The 20,633-nt window shown below is 35.2% G+C and overlaps 1 protein-coding gene across 2 annotated transcripts in view; it reads right to left on the bottom strand.

Annotated features, from left to right (window-relative positions):
* AP3B1 (adaptor related protein complex 3 subunit beta 1) overlaps nt 1-20,633 on the bottom strand; it is a 157,426-nt gene that overhangs the window by 47,983 nt on the left and 88,810 nt on the right. For both annotated transcript variants that reach the window (XM_071580024.1, XM_071580026.1), the window contains exons 18-22: nt 18,216-18,327; nt 16,778-16,934; nt 13,958-14,132; nt 7,752-7,824; nt 6,795-6,901 (exon numbers count right to left, since the gene is read on the bottom strand). In XM_071580024.1, the coding sequence (XP_071436125.1) occupies nt 6,795-6,901; nt 7,752-7,824; nt 13,958-14,132; nt 16,778-16,934; nt 18,216-18,327 (624 nt within the window). The remainder of the gene's footprint in view (nt 1-6,794; nt 6,902-7,751; nt 7,825-13,957; nt 14,133-16,777; nt 16,935-18,215; nt 18,328-20,633) is intronic.

Below are 20,633 nucleotides of genomic sequence, written 5' to 3'. Positions count from 1 at the left end.
CACGCATATGGACACACTCTGTTTTACACACATTACCACACCACACATTTACGGAATAACTTAGGGAATCATCATCATGCATCACACATGCTTGTTGTTAAACACCTAGCACCAACTCTGTTTACAGCAGCCCTGTTTTGAGGAGCATAATACATGCATTTTCTATGTTGCAAAGAAAAACAAGCATTATTTTAAATTCTGTCAAAGATCTAAGAATTGAATTTCATATATATACAAAATATATATATCTTAAAGAAGTCGGATTAGCTTTAAGGACAGTACTTACTTGTAACACTAGGCAAAAAGAGATCAAAGATGTAATCATGGTAACTCATTTAAAGGAGTTCCTTCTTCAAAATACCCCTACAACTCAATTTCTGTTTTAGAAATAAAACTAACATTGCAATTACACTTTAATTTGAAATGTTGGCATTTCTCCTTTTACATACAATCTTTGAATGCTTGTTTTAATCTTTGTAACTCCAAGACAACAAACCAGCAAAACAGCACTGAATCAAGAGCATTACTATTAAGCAATAACCTGGTTATTCAGAATACGATTTCATTAATATACAAGTTGCTAACTATTTATACATTACATAATTATAAATTGCATATAACTTATAGCATATATGTAATTTATATAATTCACATATTATGTAAAAAAGCAAAAATAATGCACACTCTGGAGAATATCTAGTATTGAACCACACAGTAATCAATTAAATCAATGACATTATACATAGTAATAACACAGTATGCTCTCTGACTGACCATACTATTATTTGGTCCAACATCCTGCATCAGAAACTTATTCCTGATTCAGAAGAAAGATCATGTTTCAAACTCAAAATAACATTCTCCAGTTTATTTGAAGAAAAGAAGTTGAAGGTTCTGAAGTCTTAAGTGTAGAGTTTGTTAAGAATTAATTCGTTTAATAAACATGAGATGGGTATTTTTAAGGCTTGAACATAATTAAACATCATAAATACTTATAAATGGATTTCTACTTAAAGAATAGATGTGAAATGACATTTAAAATGGAGTATAATGGCAGGTGTTTTTTTTTCTTTCAAGCTAACTTATTTATGAGCATACGGAAGCAATTTCTGAATGGATATTTTATCTTTCAAAGACTTCATTTAACACATCATCTATCTATACAGCAATTTTACACAAACAGAAAAACAAAATTAAGTATGGGGGGGTCTTTGTTTCATTTCTTCTTTTGGCTTGGCAATGGTTAATATCTGCTGATGAGCAGCTACACTCATTTGTAGATCTTCAAGTGCTTTCCCGAGGTGAGTAAGCATCATTATCCTCATTTTTCAGATGGAAAACTAAAAGATTAAGTTACTCCCTCCAGATCACACAGCAAGTAGTAAGCCAAAAATAGAACTCATTTTCCATATGTAACACCCAGTTCTGTATTCACTGGACCACGCCGCCTTCCCACAAGCATCAGTCACACCTAATCAGCCACATAGCTGAATTTTGGGCAGCACTAAGAGAAAGTTATTTTTTAACTCTTAAAGTTAAGACTATGCTGTATCATTTGCTTCATAGCTATAAAATTTCCCAGGTACCCTACTAACATATGATGTTATAAAAAGTGGTTTCAATTATGCCTTATGCTAGTTACAAATCCTGTAGAGCACAGCAGAGGGGAAAACAGAGAAAACACAAATACTTTTGACTGTTCCACATGGAAAAAACACCACCTTAAGAAATGAAGCTAGAGAGAAAACCATGCAGAACTGCAAGAACAACTCTGCTTAATATGCAGTTGTGGTCAACAACACAAAAAAGCTACAGGCATGTACAGGAATGGGATATATGTAGGCTGTCTCATAGCACACTTCCCCCTTCACCTCCCCACAACAAACTTTTCCAATTTCAATCTGTACATATTTTAGGCTTCAGAAGTGTAATTCAATGCAAAGGAAAAAGATCTCTTATGATGACAGAGCAAAAAGATAAGACATTTCTTATAGGAAGCTAAAAAACAAGAGGGCAAATGGTAAACTACAAAAATAATAAAATGCTATCATAAGCTTGTATTATTCTAACACAAAAATACAAAGACAGCTGATAGAAGATGTTGCTAACATTGACAGTTGATTTAAAAGCATCATCTTTTGCCTGAGTAAAAAAAATTAGAAGCATCCTTAAGAGAGTATGGATATATTTACAGAAATGTAAAACTAGTAATTTAAAAAACAATGGCAGTCGATCAACATCTGTCTGCAAACAACGGGCAGAACACTGCCACTGCTCACAGTCTGCTGCTATCACAAACGACTGCACGATAACTCTTTCACGACAATAACAAGTTAATGTTTCCTCTGATGGAGCTATTCCTGAGGTAAGCAGTCAGACCAGAGCTTATATGAATGACAAATGCATACAGTTAAAGAATAATTGATGCTAGTAAAGGTATGAAAAACTAAAACTCAAGAAGTTGAGTGCATGCCAATAACTATATGGAAGAATTAGTACTTATTTTTCTACTGTAGGATTTTGAAAACTTTTTGAAGACTTCATGCTAACCTCTCCTGCAAAGTACACACCAGACTAGAGTAGTAATATAATCCATTATTGCAATCCTTGTGTTCCCAGTACTTCTAAAGGAGAGATGCTTCAAACGGAAGAAGAATATACTTCAGAGTCAGTCTTAAGACTTCTTATAGTTGAATTAGAAAGAGCCTAAATTGACAAAGCCACCTAATTCATATGAAAGCCTTCTCCTGTAAAGACTATGTCAACAACTTGGAAACTAAAACATCATTCAAGGTGTTCTCTAAGTCTGAATATACCTCTAGTTAGATATTGGGGGAGTTCATATTTACCATTTCTCAAGAAATTCTGTAAGTGTACTCAATTTAAAATTAAATTTATCACTTGGTTTGACAGGTCTGCAGCTCGACCTTGCCTTTTGACAAAAGCTATTATTCTGCTTTATGCATCATCACTCTAAAGGAGTTCTCAGAGTGGATCTCGGTCAAAAGTTCTTTAGAAGACACAAAACAGAAAACAACATGATTTACTCCTCCCTTCCTAAACAGTTTCTCTGGAAGGCTAAGTAATAAAACAATAAAAACATATCATTGGTAACAACTACTATCATGAGAAAACACTGGACATATTGAATGTGGTACCATCTGCATATATACCTTAATTCCATATACATGATACTTAAAGCAACTGTTGCATCAAATAATTTTGTAAGTACCTCCATATGACAACAATTTGCTACATGCTTTTTTCATGAGCTTCTCTTCCTCATTCTGGTCCTTTTCCCCAAGTTATCCTATTTGGGGCAGGGAAACAAATCCTAGTCAACTCAGCCCATCTCTCCACATGCTTTCTGCCCCATGGAACTGCTGCTACCACCAGAGCTCATATCCACCTGTCAGTTCTTCCTTGTACTAACACTGTTCTAAATCACAACAGATTTCTTGATACCAAAGCAGTATTTCCTTCTCACTAATTTTATTTATAAAAGTATGTGTCATTTTTACCAGTTAATTATTCCATGGAGCATACTGAGGGCTCTCCACATTTAGGAGAGCAGTTGCTTGTACACTTTTATCATCTAAAATCCTAATGACAAAAGAACACCTGGTTTAGCTTTTATTCCTCATCAGCTGCATGACAGGTGGGAACAGATGACCACTTCCCTCTTCAGCTTCTCTCCATCACCAAAGCTCTACTCTCTCTCCTCTCGCCATTTCTGCTCAAAATATTATTTCCTGCAGCAGATTACAACCCTCCCTGTCCTTATGTCAGTCATGAGTTTTGCTTTTAATTCCCTCGTTTCCCACTTTATAACCTCCCCTATAGAGGACAACACCCATTTCCAGTGTTTTCCAGTAACTGCTTCACACTCACTGCTTGCAATTTTCTCTTGCCTTCTGTTTTCCATTTCCACTGCATCTTCACGTATCTTTAAAGCCTGCAAATTATCCACCCAAAACTCCATCAAAGCCAGTTGCAGCTTCCCCAAGCACTTAATTCAGACTTCACTTGCATGTACACCTTGAAAAGCCACACAGAAGCCTCTGGCAAGCTCAGTTACCTGTTTCAGTTGAGCCTGAACAGGAATTGTAGAAGCACACATACTAATTTTCTACGCTTTGCATCCAGTTAGAAGAAAATTACAGGAATTGCAAGAGACTCTTGTTTTTTCTGGAACAAACTCTAATATGCAGCACGTCCATTTATGTGAGGGGGAAATGTGCTATACATAAACACAAACAATAAAAACAAATGAGCCACAGGACAAAGCACTAGGTTGTGCACTGCAGTTCCTATTGAAGGATATTTTGGTTTTGTAGGTTTTACCACTTCTGTAAAACCATTCTTGGATTTATGCTTTCTATAACATTTAGCAGCTATGAATTTGAAGTTGAAAGTTTTCTAAAAGCTGTATCCAATTACAGTGCTGAATGATTTGAATAATAGACTGCTTGACATATTCCAAGATGAGTGGCTCCTACATTTCTTTGATTTTAGGGTCATATACTGCACTTATCTATTTTTACTCCATGCTCTCCATTGCCGAGTAATAAATTAATTTCTCACTGTTAGTTTGGCATATGCCCTACAGTTACATTCATTTTCTCTCCCACTGAAGGATGAAAAAGTTTTCTGAAGTACCATTAGAATTTGTCAACACAGATTGAATTCAAAATACTATTTTAAGAGGGGTATTCCCACATAAAGTCTTAAAAACTTGTGTAATATTTTCAGTTTCAGAAAATTACTGGATGGTGCTGAACAGCACAGGACAATAGTTATTTAACTGCTTGCACGCATGCAAGACTTCTTACAACATATGGGTAACATTTGAAAGCATGATTTTTAACATTACTCTTCAATTTCTGTTGCTTCCTGGTGCAGAAAACTCAGAAAAAAAGCTCATGTACATCTGCAATTATCAATGGCAATGAGAGCTGAGCTTAGATCTGAAAACAGAACACAGACCAAAACATTTAATCACTATCCAGGCTGCAATAACTAGTTCTTACATGATTTGGGTTGTTTCCAGAGCAGGGAGAACGAGGAAATGTTCAAGCTTCTTTGCTGGTTACCAGTAACTCAGCACTACCAAGCAAGAGGCATTTTGCACAATTCATGTTCAGAACACAATTCACAGAGAAAATCTTCCACTCTTTAGCCTACTCCTTCTAGCTCTTTCTTACACCTGTATTTCATCATAGTAACCAGAAGAATGAGGAGAAGCAATTTACAAATGGAAGTGGCAATCGTGAGGAAAGCAAGCATGAATATGGGAGTGGAGTATGTGTTCATGCACTGTAGATAATGAAAAGACTAAAGACATTGGCAAGCAGGGGGTGTTCTCAAGCCTCTGATATTACTGATTGCTATCTATAACTCATCTCAAAGCTGGTAATTGTGAAGTAAAGCAAAGACACCAGAGTCATTCTTAAACTAGCCCAGAGCCAGGAAAACATATGGCCGCTTGTATTTTGAGCTGTCAAAGCCATAAAGAATGGCAAAGAGCCAACTGTGGATTTGCAATCACAGTTGTAACACCACAGTTGTAGTTGTAGTTAAACAGACTTGCCACCTAACACTAAACTGCACAGCAAAATAACATGTAAGAGAATTTCTGGCATCCTCAGACTGTATGACACAATAACATCTACGTATCAGCTGAACTGACTGCATGTTCATGGATTGTTACTGCTCAGCTTGAAATTTACACTACATCTCAATTTTTTTAGACAAGGTTAATATCTAACAAATTATCTGAAAGTCTACCTTTTCAACATCAAATTTTGAAGCCTTTAAACACGAAACTGAATCATAACTTAAGCTCTATTTCTAGAGTCAAATCATTCACATATCTCCTTTACACAACAAATATTTGATGCTGCATACTATTGCTCCCAGCCGCAGCACAAAGTAGTTTACCAGCAATTATTACAGTTGCAGTGTAGGTTCAGTGTATAGTTGCAGTGCATGTACCAGGCTCATTAGAAACAAGGTTAGGCTGAAAAATACCTGTGATTATGACTGTTTTTCTGGTCAGTTCCATAAGGAAACATACCCTATGTTATACCATTGCAATTTCTTATTAAATCACAAATTTAAATTACACGCAAAAATGACTAAAAACCCAGCTAAAGAGAACAAACCAAGTATTCTTTTCCCCAGCAAAGAATGCCCTCTACCTCCATGAGTTTGCTAACCTTAATTATACCTATAGTTTTGAGATTCCCTAATGGAAAGTGCTACAAAGCACTAACAGAATGAATCATGACACATACTGATACACCACTGATTGTAAATCTATACCCTTTTTATTTGCACCCAGGGGCTATGCTTCATATACTCATGAAAAATTACTTCCAAGTAGCAAAATGTCATAATTGGAGGCATGTATGGTAAACAAACAGGCTATTAACAAGGATGTGATGTTTCTGTAACTTATTTGTGTTGCAACTCAATTATTTGAAATATTTATATAGTATGGATACTTAACTTGAGAATTAAAATTTCCCTGAGGCAAAAAAAAAGACGGCCTGAAAGAGAAGGTTAAAAATCCTTGAAGGCATCCTTAGACATGCAATATTCATACTTTTTTCCGCATTTCAGAATGTAATTACAGATCAAAAAATTCTGCCAGACTGGCATGTAAACCAGAATTTCACACAAGACCTTTACAGATGAAAGAACTTTAAAAAAAGCCACTTTAATAACAGCCTCAAAACATGTGAGAAGCTTAAATTAATAACCAACTATCTCACTTTTTAAAGGCTACTTACATCAATGACTGATGAACTTGATAGACTTAATCCCTCTAGGTCTGCTGTTACACTTGGGGACAAAACAGCTGCTGTAGGAACTGCCACAGGAGTTGTCACAGGACAAACTAGAAGTAAAAGGGCAATTGATACTTAAATTGAAAAAAAATGTAAATACTGGGAAATAAAATGATCTTTTTTTCATTAAGCAAAAAAGAGTTTTGCATCTTGGTCTAATTTTTATATCCTTGTACGTATGTTTCTTGAGAGATTATTTTTTCAGACATAAAGCCCCAATACTCAAAGTAAACAATGTAAACACAAATACAACTGATACAAGTATAGACCATAAATATGATGCACATTGAAAGGATTTTCTCCACCTTTCCCATCTACCCCCTATTTTATTCTTCAGTTTGATACATACTACACAGGAATTTTTCATTTACAAGTGCAAAGTACATGTTAATGCAATTCTAGTGTACTGCACCTGTAGAGGTAAACTTGAGAAGGGTACTAAAAGCATAGCCAGAAACAGTGCCAGCTCTACCCTTACCCTTCCAAGACTACCATTTCACAGTGTTCTTCAAAGATGTGACTTCTTGTGTCTTAAGGTAATATCAAATTGGTTCGTGGATTGTACAATGTTTTACAACTAACATCCATCAGTACCTGAGAAAATAAGCCCCCTTTAACTGAAAATAAGTCCAGACACATAAAAATTCTCAAAGTAAATGTTTTATATACCAATACATTCTAAAGCTTGAAACGATTTCTCAGTTATAAAAAACAAACAGAATCTCGTATTGTAATACTTGTACTTAAAAATAACTCGAAACTCTAAGTATTTATTTTGTTTTGTCAAGAAACTGGTATAATAAATGAACAAAATCAATGTTTCAGATAATTAAAACTCATTGAATTAACGGAATTGAATTTATGCCATGGGAAAAATAAGGCTTTAGTCAAGATACTTACAATCATCTAAATCTAAGAGAAAGACATCTTGTTTATTTGGAGTTTTTCTATCTTGCAATGGTTTTTCTTCTTTCTGTCAAAAAATATGAATATTTCATCTTTCATTATATCAGCAAAAGAAAAGTATTTAATACTTTTGTAAAGAAAGGTGTATTATTTTTTACTGCTTTCATAAAGCAAAATATACCCATTCTGAAGGCTTGGCATCAAGAAAGTTCACTACAGTGAGAAAGATTTCTTTATATAATTAAACTGAACCTAAATTCCACAACAAAATATATGAGGCCCATGTATTAATTTAATAATTGTTGCTGTAAAGAAAAATTAGTGACAGATCAGATACTTTTCTTGAGTCCATTAAAACAGACAGCATCACTTTTTTAAGACAAAAAATGCAGGTGCTAACATTTCTGTTTTCATATGAAGAACAGGTCAAAATCTATTCAACAAGAAAGTAGTGTTATTTGCACTTACCCAGGAGCATGGAACCCTGTCCACTTATCTAATGGGATTTTACTTAATTGCTGGACAAATAACAGAAAGCTCTTTTTTCTTCACCAAAAAGGTTTCAATTTCAAAGCTTAAGCTGAGTTCTAATAATAAGAATTGGCAGTACTTTAAGTAAAGAATAGAGAAGTAATGGAGTCATCTCAGGAACCTGGCAAATATTTCAACAAAATCTGTTAAGAAAGTTTTAAACAAATCTAGTAAGAGTGAGTGTTGGCCATATGTACAGAGTATGTCTAGACAGTGCTGATTTGAGAAAGAATTTAGTGTATCACAGTTCAGTACAGACTGCCAAGAGGTTGATTTAGAACAAAGGACAGATCTTTGGATGCAGCCAAACCTTGTATATCTACCAGTTTTGTCATCATGCTGTTCCTTCCCATTCTTAAGCATTCTTCATTTGGGTCAGCTGAAGAATGCCTTCTGCTTTTGCTCTTTCTGGCTCACTCATCAAACAGAAGGCTTCACCATTCTTTTAGAAAAATGTATTAACTGCTTTTAGACCTGATGACATTACTCACTACCCAAGGTACAGTAAGTAATTTAAATGTAATCTTTCAAGGAGACGCACTTATGTGAACTTTTCTAGTTTGCAAGTTTCCTCCTCAACAGTACACAACAGCCACATCCACACACACATATATATATTTGACAATTTTTAATAAATTAACAGTTTAAATAAATCAGTAAAACTTCTTACATCCATCTGGGCCTCCATGTCTTGAGCATTTCAGGCACTCAGGATACAAATTTCTAAATGAGCTTGGAGCCCTCTCAGGAAACTCAGCAGCTACACTTTAACTATCACCATAGAATAAAATGACACCTCTTCTGTCAAGGTGCATTCCTTTTCTTCTGGTCTCTCAGCCTCATGCTCAGTTGCAAACTAACAGTAATGATGAGTTTATATTTTTTTCAGTTTTGGGAGAATTCCACGGTTTCCTCCAAAGAACATGAAAGAAACTGGTGAACTTTGTCACTTTTTGAAGCCATTGATGTTAATGACCACCAGGTTTGACCTGCAAAAACTTCCACTGCATACCTTATGGGAAGACTACATTTAAGTGTAACAGTTTACTATAAAAAACGAGCAAAGAACTCCACCAAAGAGAAAACAAAAACAAACCTGATCCTACTATCTGGGAAATGCAAAATCAGCAGCTAATTAAATCAAGACAAAGCTAATGCTGAAGTATGATCATGTTTCATTTTTTGCTTCAGACAAGAGTGTCAAGTTTAAGAAAACACTCAGCTACTTCTGTATATTTGTGTACATGTTCTATATACACATAAACACACAAATATTTTCATATGTATCTGTATTACTATATATGAGTATGTACATTAACTGTGTGCAATTCGGTACCAAACACCAAAAATATATTTTTACATGAGTCCTGCCTATTACAAACATGATTATTTTTGAATTTGTTTTTTCCATGAAAATAAAATTGATTGGCTATCTAGGAATAATAAATAGCCGATGACTACAGATATTTCTCTTGAATAAAAAATGCTTTACATTTGAAATCAGGAAAATAAAAACATTCTGACATGTCTGACATTTCTCTGTAACAATTTTTCATTTTTTTTCCCTAAAAACTAAGTTTACAATATAACCCAAACAGTTTCCTACCAAGGAAGCCCACTACAGGAAAAGCAGAATACTAAACAAAGAAGTTAAGGTATATTCCATCAAACATTTCTCCATTTGCAATTCATCTTGGTAATAGAGATAGAACCTGGTAAATGCATATAGGACTTGAAGCAGGAGATTTCTCTTGCTCAATGCATAATTCATGTGCTCCGCCTGCAAAGTGTGTAAAATGAGAATTTCACACCGCAGCATGAGCCATGGAGCTGCAGAGAAAAGGCAGATGAAATCATATTCTGCTGTACGAATTTTATTTCTTATCCTCCCAATATTTATACAAAACCATCACTGACAATCCAAATGCATTGACAGATCACCCACTGTTTCCATTGTGTTAGCACTTGAAAAGAGATCAGGCAGAAAGATAGACAATTTGTTTTTGTATATTTTTTAAATAGTGGATCGGGTTTTTAACAGCTGAGTGACTGTATTATACTTGTATAAGGAGGTCAACAGTAGCTGATTTTAAAATCCCACTGTAGAGACACTTACCTATACATGCATCATCATCAAATCTGCATTTTAGCTCTACAGTATTTATGCTTACAGTATAATGTGTATCTGAATACCTCAAACTATCCATATTTCAAAAAGATATAAAAGACTGCAGTAAAAAGGACTGACTTTTCTATTCACTGTAGCTCAATTACAGTGAACACAACAGCTTTTTCAAAACCATTCTTCAATACTGAAACATGAAAAACATATTCAGAAAAATAGCCCCAAGTTTTTGTAGCCTATTTCAATGCTAGTAAATGCATGGATCTATGCAGAAATTAAACTCCCATGTGAGTGTAATTAAACCTTTTTTACTATGAAAATTCTGTTCAACATGGCAATGGTATCCAACAAAACATACAGAATGGCAAACATCTCCCAAAACACCAGGGATGTAACATAATTTGTAACATGTAGCAAATTGAACAACTATAAATGTAGAGCCTACTAACCATTGTTTTTATCAACATACATTTCAGGAAATCTTTTTCAGCTTTGCCAAAAAGGAAATCCTAATGAATCATCTCCCCATATAGACAGACCAAAATAAGAATACACCATAGCAGAATAATACATGCAGTATCTTTTTCAATTAAAATCTATCAGAAAAAAGCATGCATTTCTGAGAACCTAGCAGAAACCATCTGCTTTCCAGGTGATCTGAAAAAATAAGTCAGGAAGGAGGCAGAAAAATTAGTAAGTGTGGTTCTTGTAAAATGCACTTTGACACAAAGGCTCTATATACAATACTTTAGCTATAATGTTCTATAAAGCTTGTTAACAATTGTTTTCTTCTTTCCAGTTTGGAAAGGGTTAAGTAGGTTATCATGAGTTACCTCCAGCTATCATTACAAGATTCAAAATAACTCTCTCTCAAAGAAAAAAACTATTAAGCTATTTAGTATAACAATCACCTTTAATTAAAAAAATATCTGTGACTCTCATCCCCCCCACCCTCTTCCAATTATGTGTCTAAAAATAAACCACTATCAGAAACACCTCAAAGCAGCAATACAGGCAACAAATACGGTTTAAATGGAAAATAACTTCATGGTTCCATGAGATGAGTATTCTACACTGAAACAACCCTCTGTTTAAGGGCATTAAATAAACTACATCCCTGTCCCTTCACACATGACCACTGCTGTTTACAGCCCATCAGCCATAGCTTGTTGGTCCTATTAAATATTTCTAATTCCTTAGTGAAAAGGAATTTAAGGAACACAGACGTTTAGCACTTGCATGTGAAGCTCTAGCCTACCTTTTCTTTTCAATCATTTCCTTGCTTCCTTGCTGCCCTGCATATAAACCCACTGCTATTTGTTTCAAGATCTTTTTCTGATATTTAAAAGATTTGAAATTTTTCAGTCTACCCTTTGACTCTACTCGGACCAAGTCTTCTGTCAACTGTTTAAAAATTTTTGTTCCTAATACATTTCTTTTTAGGTGCTTCTTAACCAAGTAAGACTTCAGAATTACTGCAATGTCTTTTCTCTTCTCTTAAAATCCAAGGCCTTGACTATTTTCTATTGACTTCAACAATTCAATCCCAAGCTTCTTGGACATTCCAGTTCTCATGTTCAGTATATTTGACTTCACACATTCTCAACTGCTGTCTTAAAATATAAAGAGTTTATTTATGCTGTGAAAGAACCAGACAGTTTCAAGACCTAGTGAAAGACATTAATGAACATGGTGTTCATATCCTGAGAAAAATGGTCAAATGCAGCAGAGAGAAGATACTACTGTTTAAATATGGTTTTCCAGTGGCTGCTCAGAACTAAGCACATAGAGTACCTACTGCTTTTTGGTGAAAAAATACTATGCTGATATGAGAAGCTGCAAACTGTTAAAATTAATTCATATCCCATCTAGCATCAAAGAAGTTTATTCTGAGAGGTTTTAGGTTATATTTTTTATGCTACCATTTTTTGCCAAGATTCAGTCTAGTTTCTCTATTAGAAAAAAAACTTTGACATAGATGTGTTACACCGTCTAGTATTTAGGCAGGAAACAGTAAGACCATGGAAACACCTCCATTTCTCAAATAGTACAGGCTCATTTCATCATTTGTTCTACTTGGTTGAAGAAGGGAATAGAATAGAAATTAAGGTAACAGGAGTTCCTAGACAGACCTATAAAGTTACAAAACAAAGGCCATTATAATAAGCTCAAGATTTAGAGAAACAGAGTGCCTTAGAAATAAAAAGTGATGGCCTTCACTCTTAACTGTTCGAAACACACCTGTCCACCAGCTTCTACAATTGCATCAGATGCAATAAACAAGGTCTATTTTGACTATTCAGCAATCTATGCAGGAATTGTGACTGAAATGTCTTAGTTTAATTTAAAATATATCAGTGTTTCACTTAATTTTCAATACCGCATAGCATCAAAGCAGTTAATTCTGAGAGGAATTACATTATATTTTTATGCTACAATTTTTTGGCAAGATCCAGTCTAGCTTCTCTACTAGAAAAAAACCTTGATATTCTATCCTTCAATTTTTACATAAGATAGATAGATAGATAGATAGATAGATAGATAGATAGATAGATAGATAGATAGATAAAGAAATGCACAGGAAATAGCTTGTAACAGAAAAATAAGTTTCAGAAAATCTTTTACTCTTCTACACTAACAGGTTTAGCATAAAGTTCTACATTTATTTATTTATTTATAAAACGAAAAGTGGGCTGAGAAAAAGAAACCAATTCATTGCTATTAGCTTTAGTTCTATAATGCTAGCTTGATTCTAATGAACTTTTAAGCTCTTTTTCTTCACAAAAGGAATTAAAACTTAATTGCCATATAAATGGTTCTATGGCACATTTTTGCATCTTCACAGTTAAAAGAAGATGTATTTGAAAGCTTGCTACTTCATACATGTTTGAAGAGAGCTAATAGAATTTGAAGTAGCAGAACTCTTTAGAAGCTTTACTCCTACCAAACACAGATAGCAACAAGCAGCACGAATTCTGAATTTTAACAGGAAATTTTAAAACAAAGTTAGTGGTTCTACGAGAATGTCTTCAAACTCTTAAGGGACAATGTACTAGCATTTGTTTCTTGGTTTTCTTTCCTGTCAGTCCCAGATCCAGTAGTAATTATACTTCCAGATTCCATTTTAATAAAACAATCATCAACACCTATGTACTAAGCTCTCACCAGTTCAACAGTAACCTATAAAAAATTAGATTAAAAATAATTAAATTCTATAATTTAAGAATAATAGAACAGACTATTAGAAAAAATAATATATTCTCTCTATAAAAATAATTAGACTCTATTATTATTCTTCATTTATCTGGAGTAAAAATATAATGGAATTTAAACTGAAATATGCTTTTGGTTATAAAAATACTCTTACTTGCTTAAACTAATAAGCTACCTTGGCATTGGTTATTTCTATGAAAAGCAAAAAATTCTTTTTCATACATTTTGGAGGGGTTTGATACGCAATCCCACAGAAAGTGTGTATAGATGTTTAAATGCATGGTTTAGCATTTTGTGGAGGTTTTAAGAAAACATATTTTACCTTACTAACCTTACTAGAGGTAGCATTTCTAGATTTTCCAGACTCAGAGTCACATTTAGAGTCTGATTCTGAATTGGAGCCTGAAGAACTTTCTTCCGATGAAGTAGACTGTGTATCACAGGAACTGGATGTGCTTCTCTTTTTGGAGATCCCCTCTGACTTCTTTTTAATATCCTCTGAATCACTATATATTAAAAAACATATTAATCACTATATGTTAAAAAATGTTAACAGACATGTAAAACCACCAAAGAAATCTGCTTAGGCAATATCCTACATCAACATTTCAAAGTTGTAAGAATTGAGTTTTAAGTCAGTATTTCTTCACAATAAAAATCTCAGCTTTGAATGAACCAGTCGCTTACTTAAGGGTATACAAAATAGTTCTGATACACTACACAATACAACATTGCATGAAATCTGAACCAGTGAAACAGCCAAACAAAATATGAACATGTTAAATATGAAAAATTTGCAAGCATCAGTTTGTGACATTGCCTTCTGTATAAGGAGGCTTTCAGACTATTTCACTCAAGATTAACAGAATGACATGTTATGTTTTTGCAAATATTGCTTTAAAAAATCAATGCATTTAGTTTATTTCATTGTTAATTCCTCTAAATAAAATTATACCACCTAGAAATAAGACCACCTAGTGTCTAAAAATGTTTCAACTCATTAAAGAATTTATACACAAGAGCTGTTATGTTCTGAAACATTTGATCACATTGAATACTTAACAGATAATGGACTTCAGAGACACTATTCTTCACACAATGAAGTTTAGTTCATCCTGGGCATGCTGGGTTATGTTGCTCTGTCCTAACAGCTACTGAGTATTATCTGCCTTGTTCACACCTAGTAATACTCTTAACTACCATAAATTACCCTTTTGTCTCGGGGGGAGTTACTATCTAGAAATATCACAGAAAATGAAAATTGTTTTCTAATAGTTATCATGGAGTAGAAAAATTAATACTGCATGCAGAAAAAACCCCTCTGTTCTTGGATCTCCAAGCAAACATTTTATACTTCCAAATCAAGTGTTTCATACACTACCTGTTTACACTTCCTTCCCAAGACAATAAATTGGTTACTGAAGTGCTTCAAGGGCAACAAGGTTAACAATAATTAAACAAACCCAAACCACTCAATTACTAAGAATCCCTCTGGACTCAAATTAAATTGTTATACCTTTTTGCGTAGCTTTAAGAGCAGTACAAAACTATGGTGCATTACTGTTTCAGATGGCAATGTTTTTAGAAAAAAAAAATGCAAAGAAGGAGAACTGAAAAATGTAACATGACAGAGAGCAATCTCAATAGGGAAAAAGTCTTCCTCCTAACAAAAACTCTCCAAGACTGAATTACCTAGATAAAATTTAAACAAAACTATTAAAAACCAATATTAACACTTAGGCCATGCTAATAATGCCTACCCACATAACTGAAGTTGAAATCAACTCCCTGTATTTCAGTTAAAAGGATTCTTTACTGAGAGCAGCAAATTTGAAGCTTGCAAAGCTAAAAGAGAACAATAATACACTTCACAAAAACAGTCTAATATACCATATATGTGTTTGCTAAAATCACAGTTAAAAATTGGTACTATCAAAACTATGTTTCAATATGACAACATTTAAAAACTTGTTTGAGGTCAGTGAACTAAACAAAAACTGACTACCATATACTGTTTAAAGTTTCTCATGACAGGTCCTGACAAAATTATCTACATTTCTTTCACTGCCATTGAACAGAAGCTGTAGCTGTATCAAAAATAAGTTGTTCCAAATCCGTTATGTAAATGAAGTTGTTTTTCAACAATTTAGCTTAGCTTTAAAACTAGATCTGAAGATTAAAAATGTTACTTTACTGCACATCAACCAGTTTTGATGGGTAATCATTGTTTATCTTACTGCTTAAAATTTCAGATGTTATTCTAATGAACAGAATTTACTGGTAACTAGCTTTTTAACTTTGCGATGATGAAAAGCCCGTATTAATTTAACCTACAGATTTCATTTGTTCTGAACAGGAAAAACAATATAAATCACTTTTAAAATCATTAAATCCTGACTTAAATTAATAAAGTCATAATTAGGGCATTATGCTGTGTTTGTTATGGTAGTGGCAAGGCGAGCTGCTTTAATTACTGTCTGTAATAAAAGGAGCAGAGTGTGTACTGTGCCCCAATCAGCGCTGTCAGCCACGACTGAGCTGAGTTGCAAACTCATCAAGTGAGCTGGCAGCAGACTACAGAGTAAGGGCGATCATGTCTGCAGAGGCCACTTGCTGACTGCAGTGGAAGAAACAGATTCATACAATCCAAGGTATTAGCCCCAATTACTCAAAATTTTAATGATACTTTAATACATGATAATGCTGCTGATAATAGGCAATCTTAAAAACCACTAACACTTAAATCTCTTATGACCGTTTACCTTCACAGCCCATGCCTCTAATATTTGGATCATAATCTTTTTAATATAATATTATTTAGAAAAATCAATTGTCTTAGTTACATAATGGCAAAGTGTTGAAGGACTTAATTTTAGCTCTCAGCAAAATCGCTGCAAAAGGTAATTAAGTGTTTCACACAACTGTTTGATCACTTATTCAGCCTCCCAAGGTTACATCAATTTTCAAAAGCTATCCAAGATCTTACTTAAGTCAGAAATTAATTCCAAACAACTCAGTTCATACACTGACATCATTCCTTGGCCAAAAAACTCCCCAAAAAACTAATTCAAGTTTTGGCAGACTGCTTGCAGGAAGAATGCTTTAACAGGTACTGTCACAAAAAACTAAAACCATACAAATGTATACCTACCTTTCATCGACAGCTCTAGATGTTTTCTTTGCAGTACTTTCTTTGCTGTCTGAATCACTGTCAGTTGATTCTTCACTGGGAGAGGAACTCCCACTACTCTCATCAGTGCTGCTTTCTTCTTTATCTTCCTTCTCACTTTCACTGTCAGACTCACTCTCTGAAATAAAAACAACCCTTACAATTTCATTCTAAATATCTTAAATAACTAGAATCTTAGGAAATCGAGTTTGCTTTAAATTAAACACTGGCTTAGTATTTTTCAGATCCAAGTGAAAGTTTTATCATTACTTACTCTGTGTCAAAAGCAGGCAAGAAAAACCCTTTCCCTTACATTTACTTAAAGGTCTTCCTCTTCAGCAACAGTAGCAAATTAAAAAGTCTAATAATAATTGCATGTGGATTCTTCAAAGTTACATAACCCCATTTAGGAGCTGGAGATGACCTCAAATTTTCTAATCTATATATTCCCTTATGTGCAAAATGATCTTTTCAAACAATTGGTTAATTAGATAATCTGTTCTTGAATACCCATAGTGACTATGATTGAATCACTGATTTAAGCAAATTATTCATCCTCTAATTAATCACATAGTTACCAAATATTTAAATATCTGAAGTGAATATATACTTTTATTCCTTCAGAAACCATTAATTTCAGTGACATAATTCTTAAACACTTCTACATATTTCTTTAGTTTAGGAACTGGAAGGAAGTAGGTCCATATTCAGATTTTAAGGTGCCCCTCTTCCACTGCTCTAGATGCTGATAATTCTTTTACGTCTCTAATGCTGAACATTTTCTCTGTCTAAGGTCTGGATCTGGGAGAATTATGATCTCACTACATCTGAAATATATTAACATCTTCTGATATGTCTGCCTCAGGGAACTGTCTAGCAGTAAGTGGGGCACCAGTCAAAAGAACCTTTGCTCACTGAACTTGATAGGCAGCTGTTATTCTCTTCGTCATCATCCCCGTTACAAAAAACAGAAAATGTCATGTAGAATTTGAGAGAAATACTGAAACACAATTTGCTCAATAAAACTCACAAAAGACTACACAATAAAATGATTCTGGCCATTTATCAACACAGCAGCACATGCTATCAAAATAGTACTTTACCACCAACAAATTCCAAAAAACTTTCAAGACCAGCATTCTTCCTGCAAACAGGTATGTGCCTTCAGTTTTAACTGGAGTAGCAAACTCTCAGTACTTACACTAGACACAGAACAGGATGAAAATAGCATGCCAATCTTTTTAACTGGGAAACAAAGTAAAGCCTAACTTACACAGTGAATGTAAAATTTTCTTCCTCATGTCCTCACTGTATACATAGCTCTGGCGCTTTTTTGGCACTTTTTTTTTAATATAACAGCCAGTTCTGAGGACAGAGTTCTCCAGGCAGTGGAGATGCAAGTTGCTTTCCAAACACTTACCTGATGAACTGGTACTGGCAGACTCATCTTCTTCCTCTTCTGATTCAGAGTAGAACTTATCAGTAGGTTTCTCTTTCTTTGGCTTACCTAGACTTCCAGTCCATTCCTTTGCCTGTAAATAAATTTCAATTTAAGTTCACTTTGGCAATTAGCAATACAAAAATATACACACAACACATCAGAGAAAAACATTCAAAGTAGTGATATAAGCAATTTCCAAATAAATCATCTAAGCAACTGAAGAGAAACTCTTCAACTTCTCTATTTTCCACAATTAGGAGAACTAGAAGTTTTGCACATACCTATAAAAGGAGAGATAAGTCTATCAAAGAATCTAGAAGAAGACTTACTAAAGCAGATTAAAATCATTAGTAATGATAAATAAATTTGCATGCCGAAAGAACATGAAGTCTGAGAGTTTTCTCTCTAGATCCAGCTCACTACGACTAGAATGAAGGAGCTGGCTGGAGGGCCAGGCCCAGAGAGTGCTGGTCAACGCAGCTGCATCCAGCTGGCGGTCAGTCACCAGTGGTGCTCCCCAGGGGTCTGCGTTGGGTCCAGTCCTGTTTAACATCTTTATTGATGATTTAGATGAGAGGATTGAGTCCATCATTAGCAAATTTGCTGATGACACCATGCTGTGAGCGAGTGTCGACCTGCTGGAAGGCAGGAGGGCTCTGCAGAGGGATCTGGATAGACTTGAGAGATGGGCTGATTCCAATGGGATGAAGAAGTTCAATAAGCCAAGTGCCGGGTCCTGCACTTTGGCCACAACAACCCCATGCAGCACTACAGGCTGGGCACAGAGTGGCTGCAGAGCAGCTAAGCAGAAAGGGATGTGGGGTTACTAACTAACAGGAAGCTCAACATGAGCCAACAGTGTGTCCAGGTGGCCAAAAAGGCCAGTGAGATCCATTCCTGTATCAAAAATATCGTGGCCAGCAGGACCAGGGCAGTGATCCTTCCCCTGTACTCTGTGTTGGTGAGGCCACACCTTGAGTACTGTGTTCAGTTCTGGGCCCCTCAGTTCAGAAAGGATATTGAGGTGCTGGAGTGGGTTCAGAGAAGAGCGACAAGGCTGGAGAAGGGACTGGAGCACAAGTCCTATAAGGAGAGGCTGAGGGAGCTGGGGTTGTTTAGCCTGGAGAAGAGGAGGCTCAGAGGTGACCTCATCACTGTCTAGAACTACCTGAAGGGAAGTTCTAGCCAGGTGGGGGTTGGTCTCTTCTCCCAGGCACTCAGCAATAGGACAAGGGGGCACGGGCTCAAGCTCTGCCAGGGGAAATTGAAGTTGGATATCAGAAAAAAATTCTTTCCAGAGAGAGTAATCAGGCATTGGAATGGGCTGCCCAGAGAGGTAGTGGATTCACGATCCCTGGAGGTTTTTAAACTGACATTGGACGTGGCCCTGAGTGCCATGATCTAGTAAACAGTCTGGAGCTGGACCAAGGGAGTATTCTTTCGGATATAAATGACAATTTCATTGTGCACTGCAGCTTAACTCAGCTTCACTCACCTATGTTGTGTAGGCACATGCAGCATTAGAAGGACCACAAAATTAATGACAATGAAATACCCTCCAAAGAAAATAACTGCAAAAAACCTCCTACAGCTAAAGGATTTTCCCATGTGTATTAAGGTTTAAATAGTGGGAGGTAGATGTTTTCTACTATGTTGTAGGTGGATGTTACTTCATTTGATCAATTTCCTGCAATGCTTTTTGATTTTATGGGCAATGGCACCTTGACACATTCTTTTATGCCAACCTTATAATTTATAAACCTCTGTTTGAGCTGATTGCCTTCAGATTCTTCCCATAAAAACTTTCAAAAGTTTGTACACAAATACCTCTTTTCCTGAAATGAATATAAGAAGGCAAACAATAATATTACAGTACTAAGGAGAAATGCTTGTTCTGCCACACTGCTGTCCACTGGCTTCTACAAGTCAGTTCTATTTTTTAGAATTTTCTCTACCCATTCTATGCCCAACATCTTACATGCAAATTAATTCATCCACAACTTACTGCAGAAGTTTACTCATTACAAGGAGACTGTGCTCTTTAGTGTGTACCTGTTACAATGCCACACCTCCAGGAGCACTATCACCACAGTGTGTACCAATACATTTACATTTCTGTTCAACAGCTTTCACTGGCATTTTGGTAGGACCCTGGTACCTGGCACATAAATCACAGCTCTGGTACCAAACTGCGATTTTGTCTAAAGAGTTTATACTACAGCAACAAAAAGCTATCGCTAGAAGATGATTGGCCCTGTATGTCAACCCATAACTAGCATACTAATAGGCAATATTTTCCTATTATAAATGTTCCTAATTCTCTCCAGATTATCTGAAATGTAAATACTGGTCTCTTCCAAACTTTACACTTCAAAACATACATAATTTAAGTCTCTG

Source organism: Pithys albifrons, chromosome Z, assembly GCF_047495875.1.
Source record: "Pithys albifrons albifrons isolate INPA30051 chromosome Z, PitAlb_v1, whole genome shotgun sequence".
Lineage (NCBI taxonomy): Eukaryota > Metazoa > Chordata > Aves > Passeriformes > Thamnophilidae > Pithys > Pithys albifrons.
Note: the sequence above shows the minus strand (reverse complement) of the source record. Positions and strands in the feature narration are given on the sequence as shown.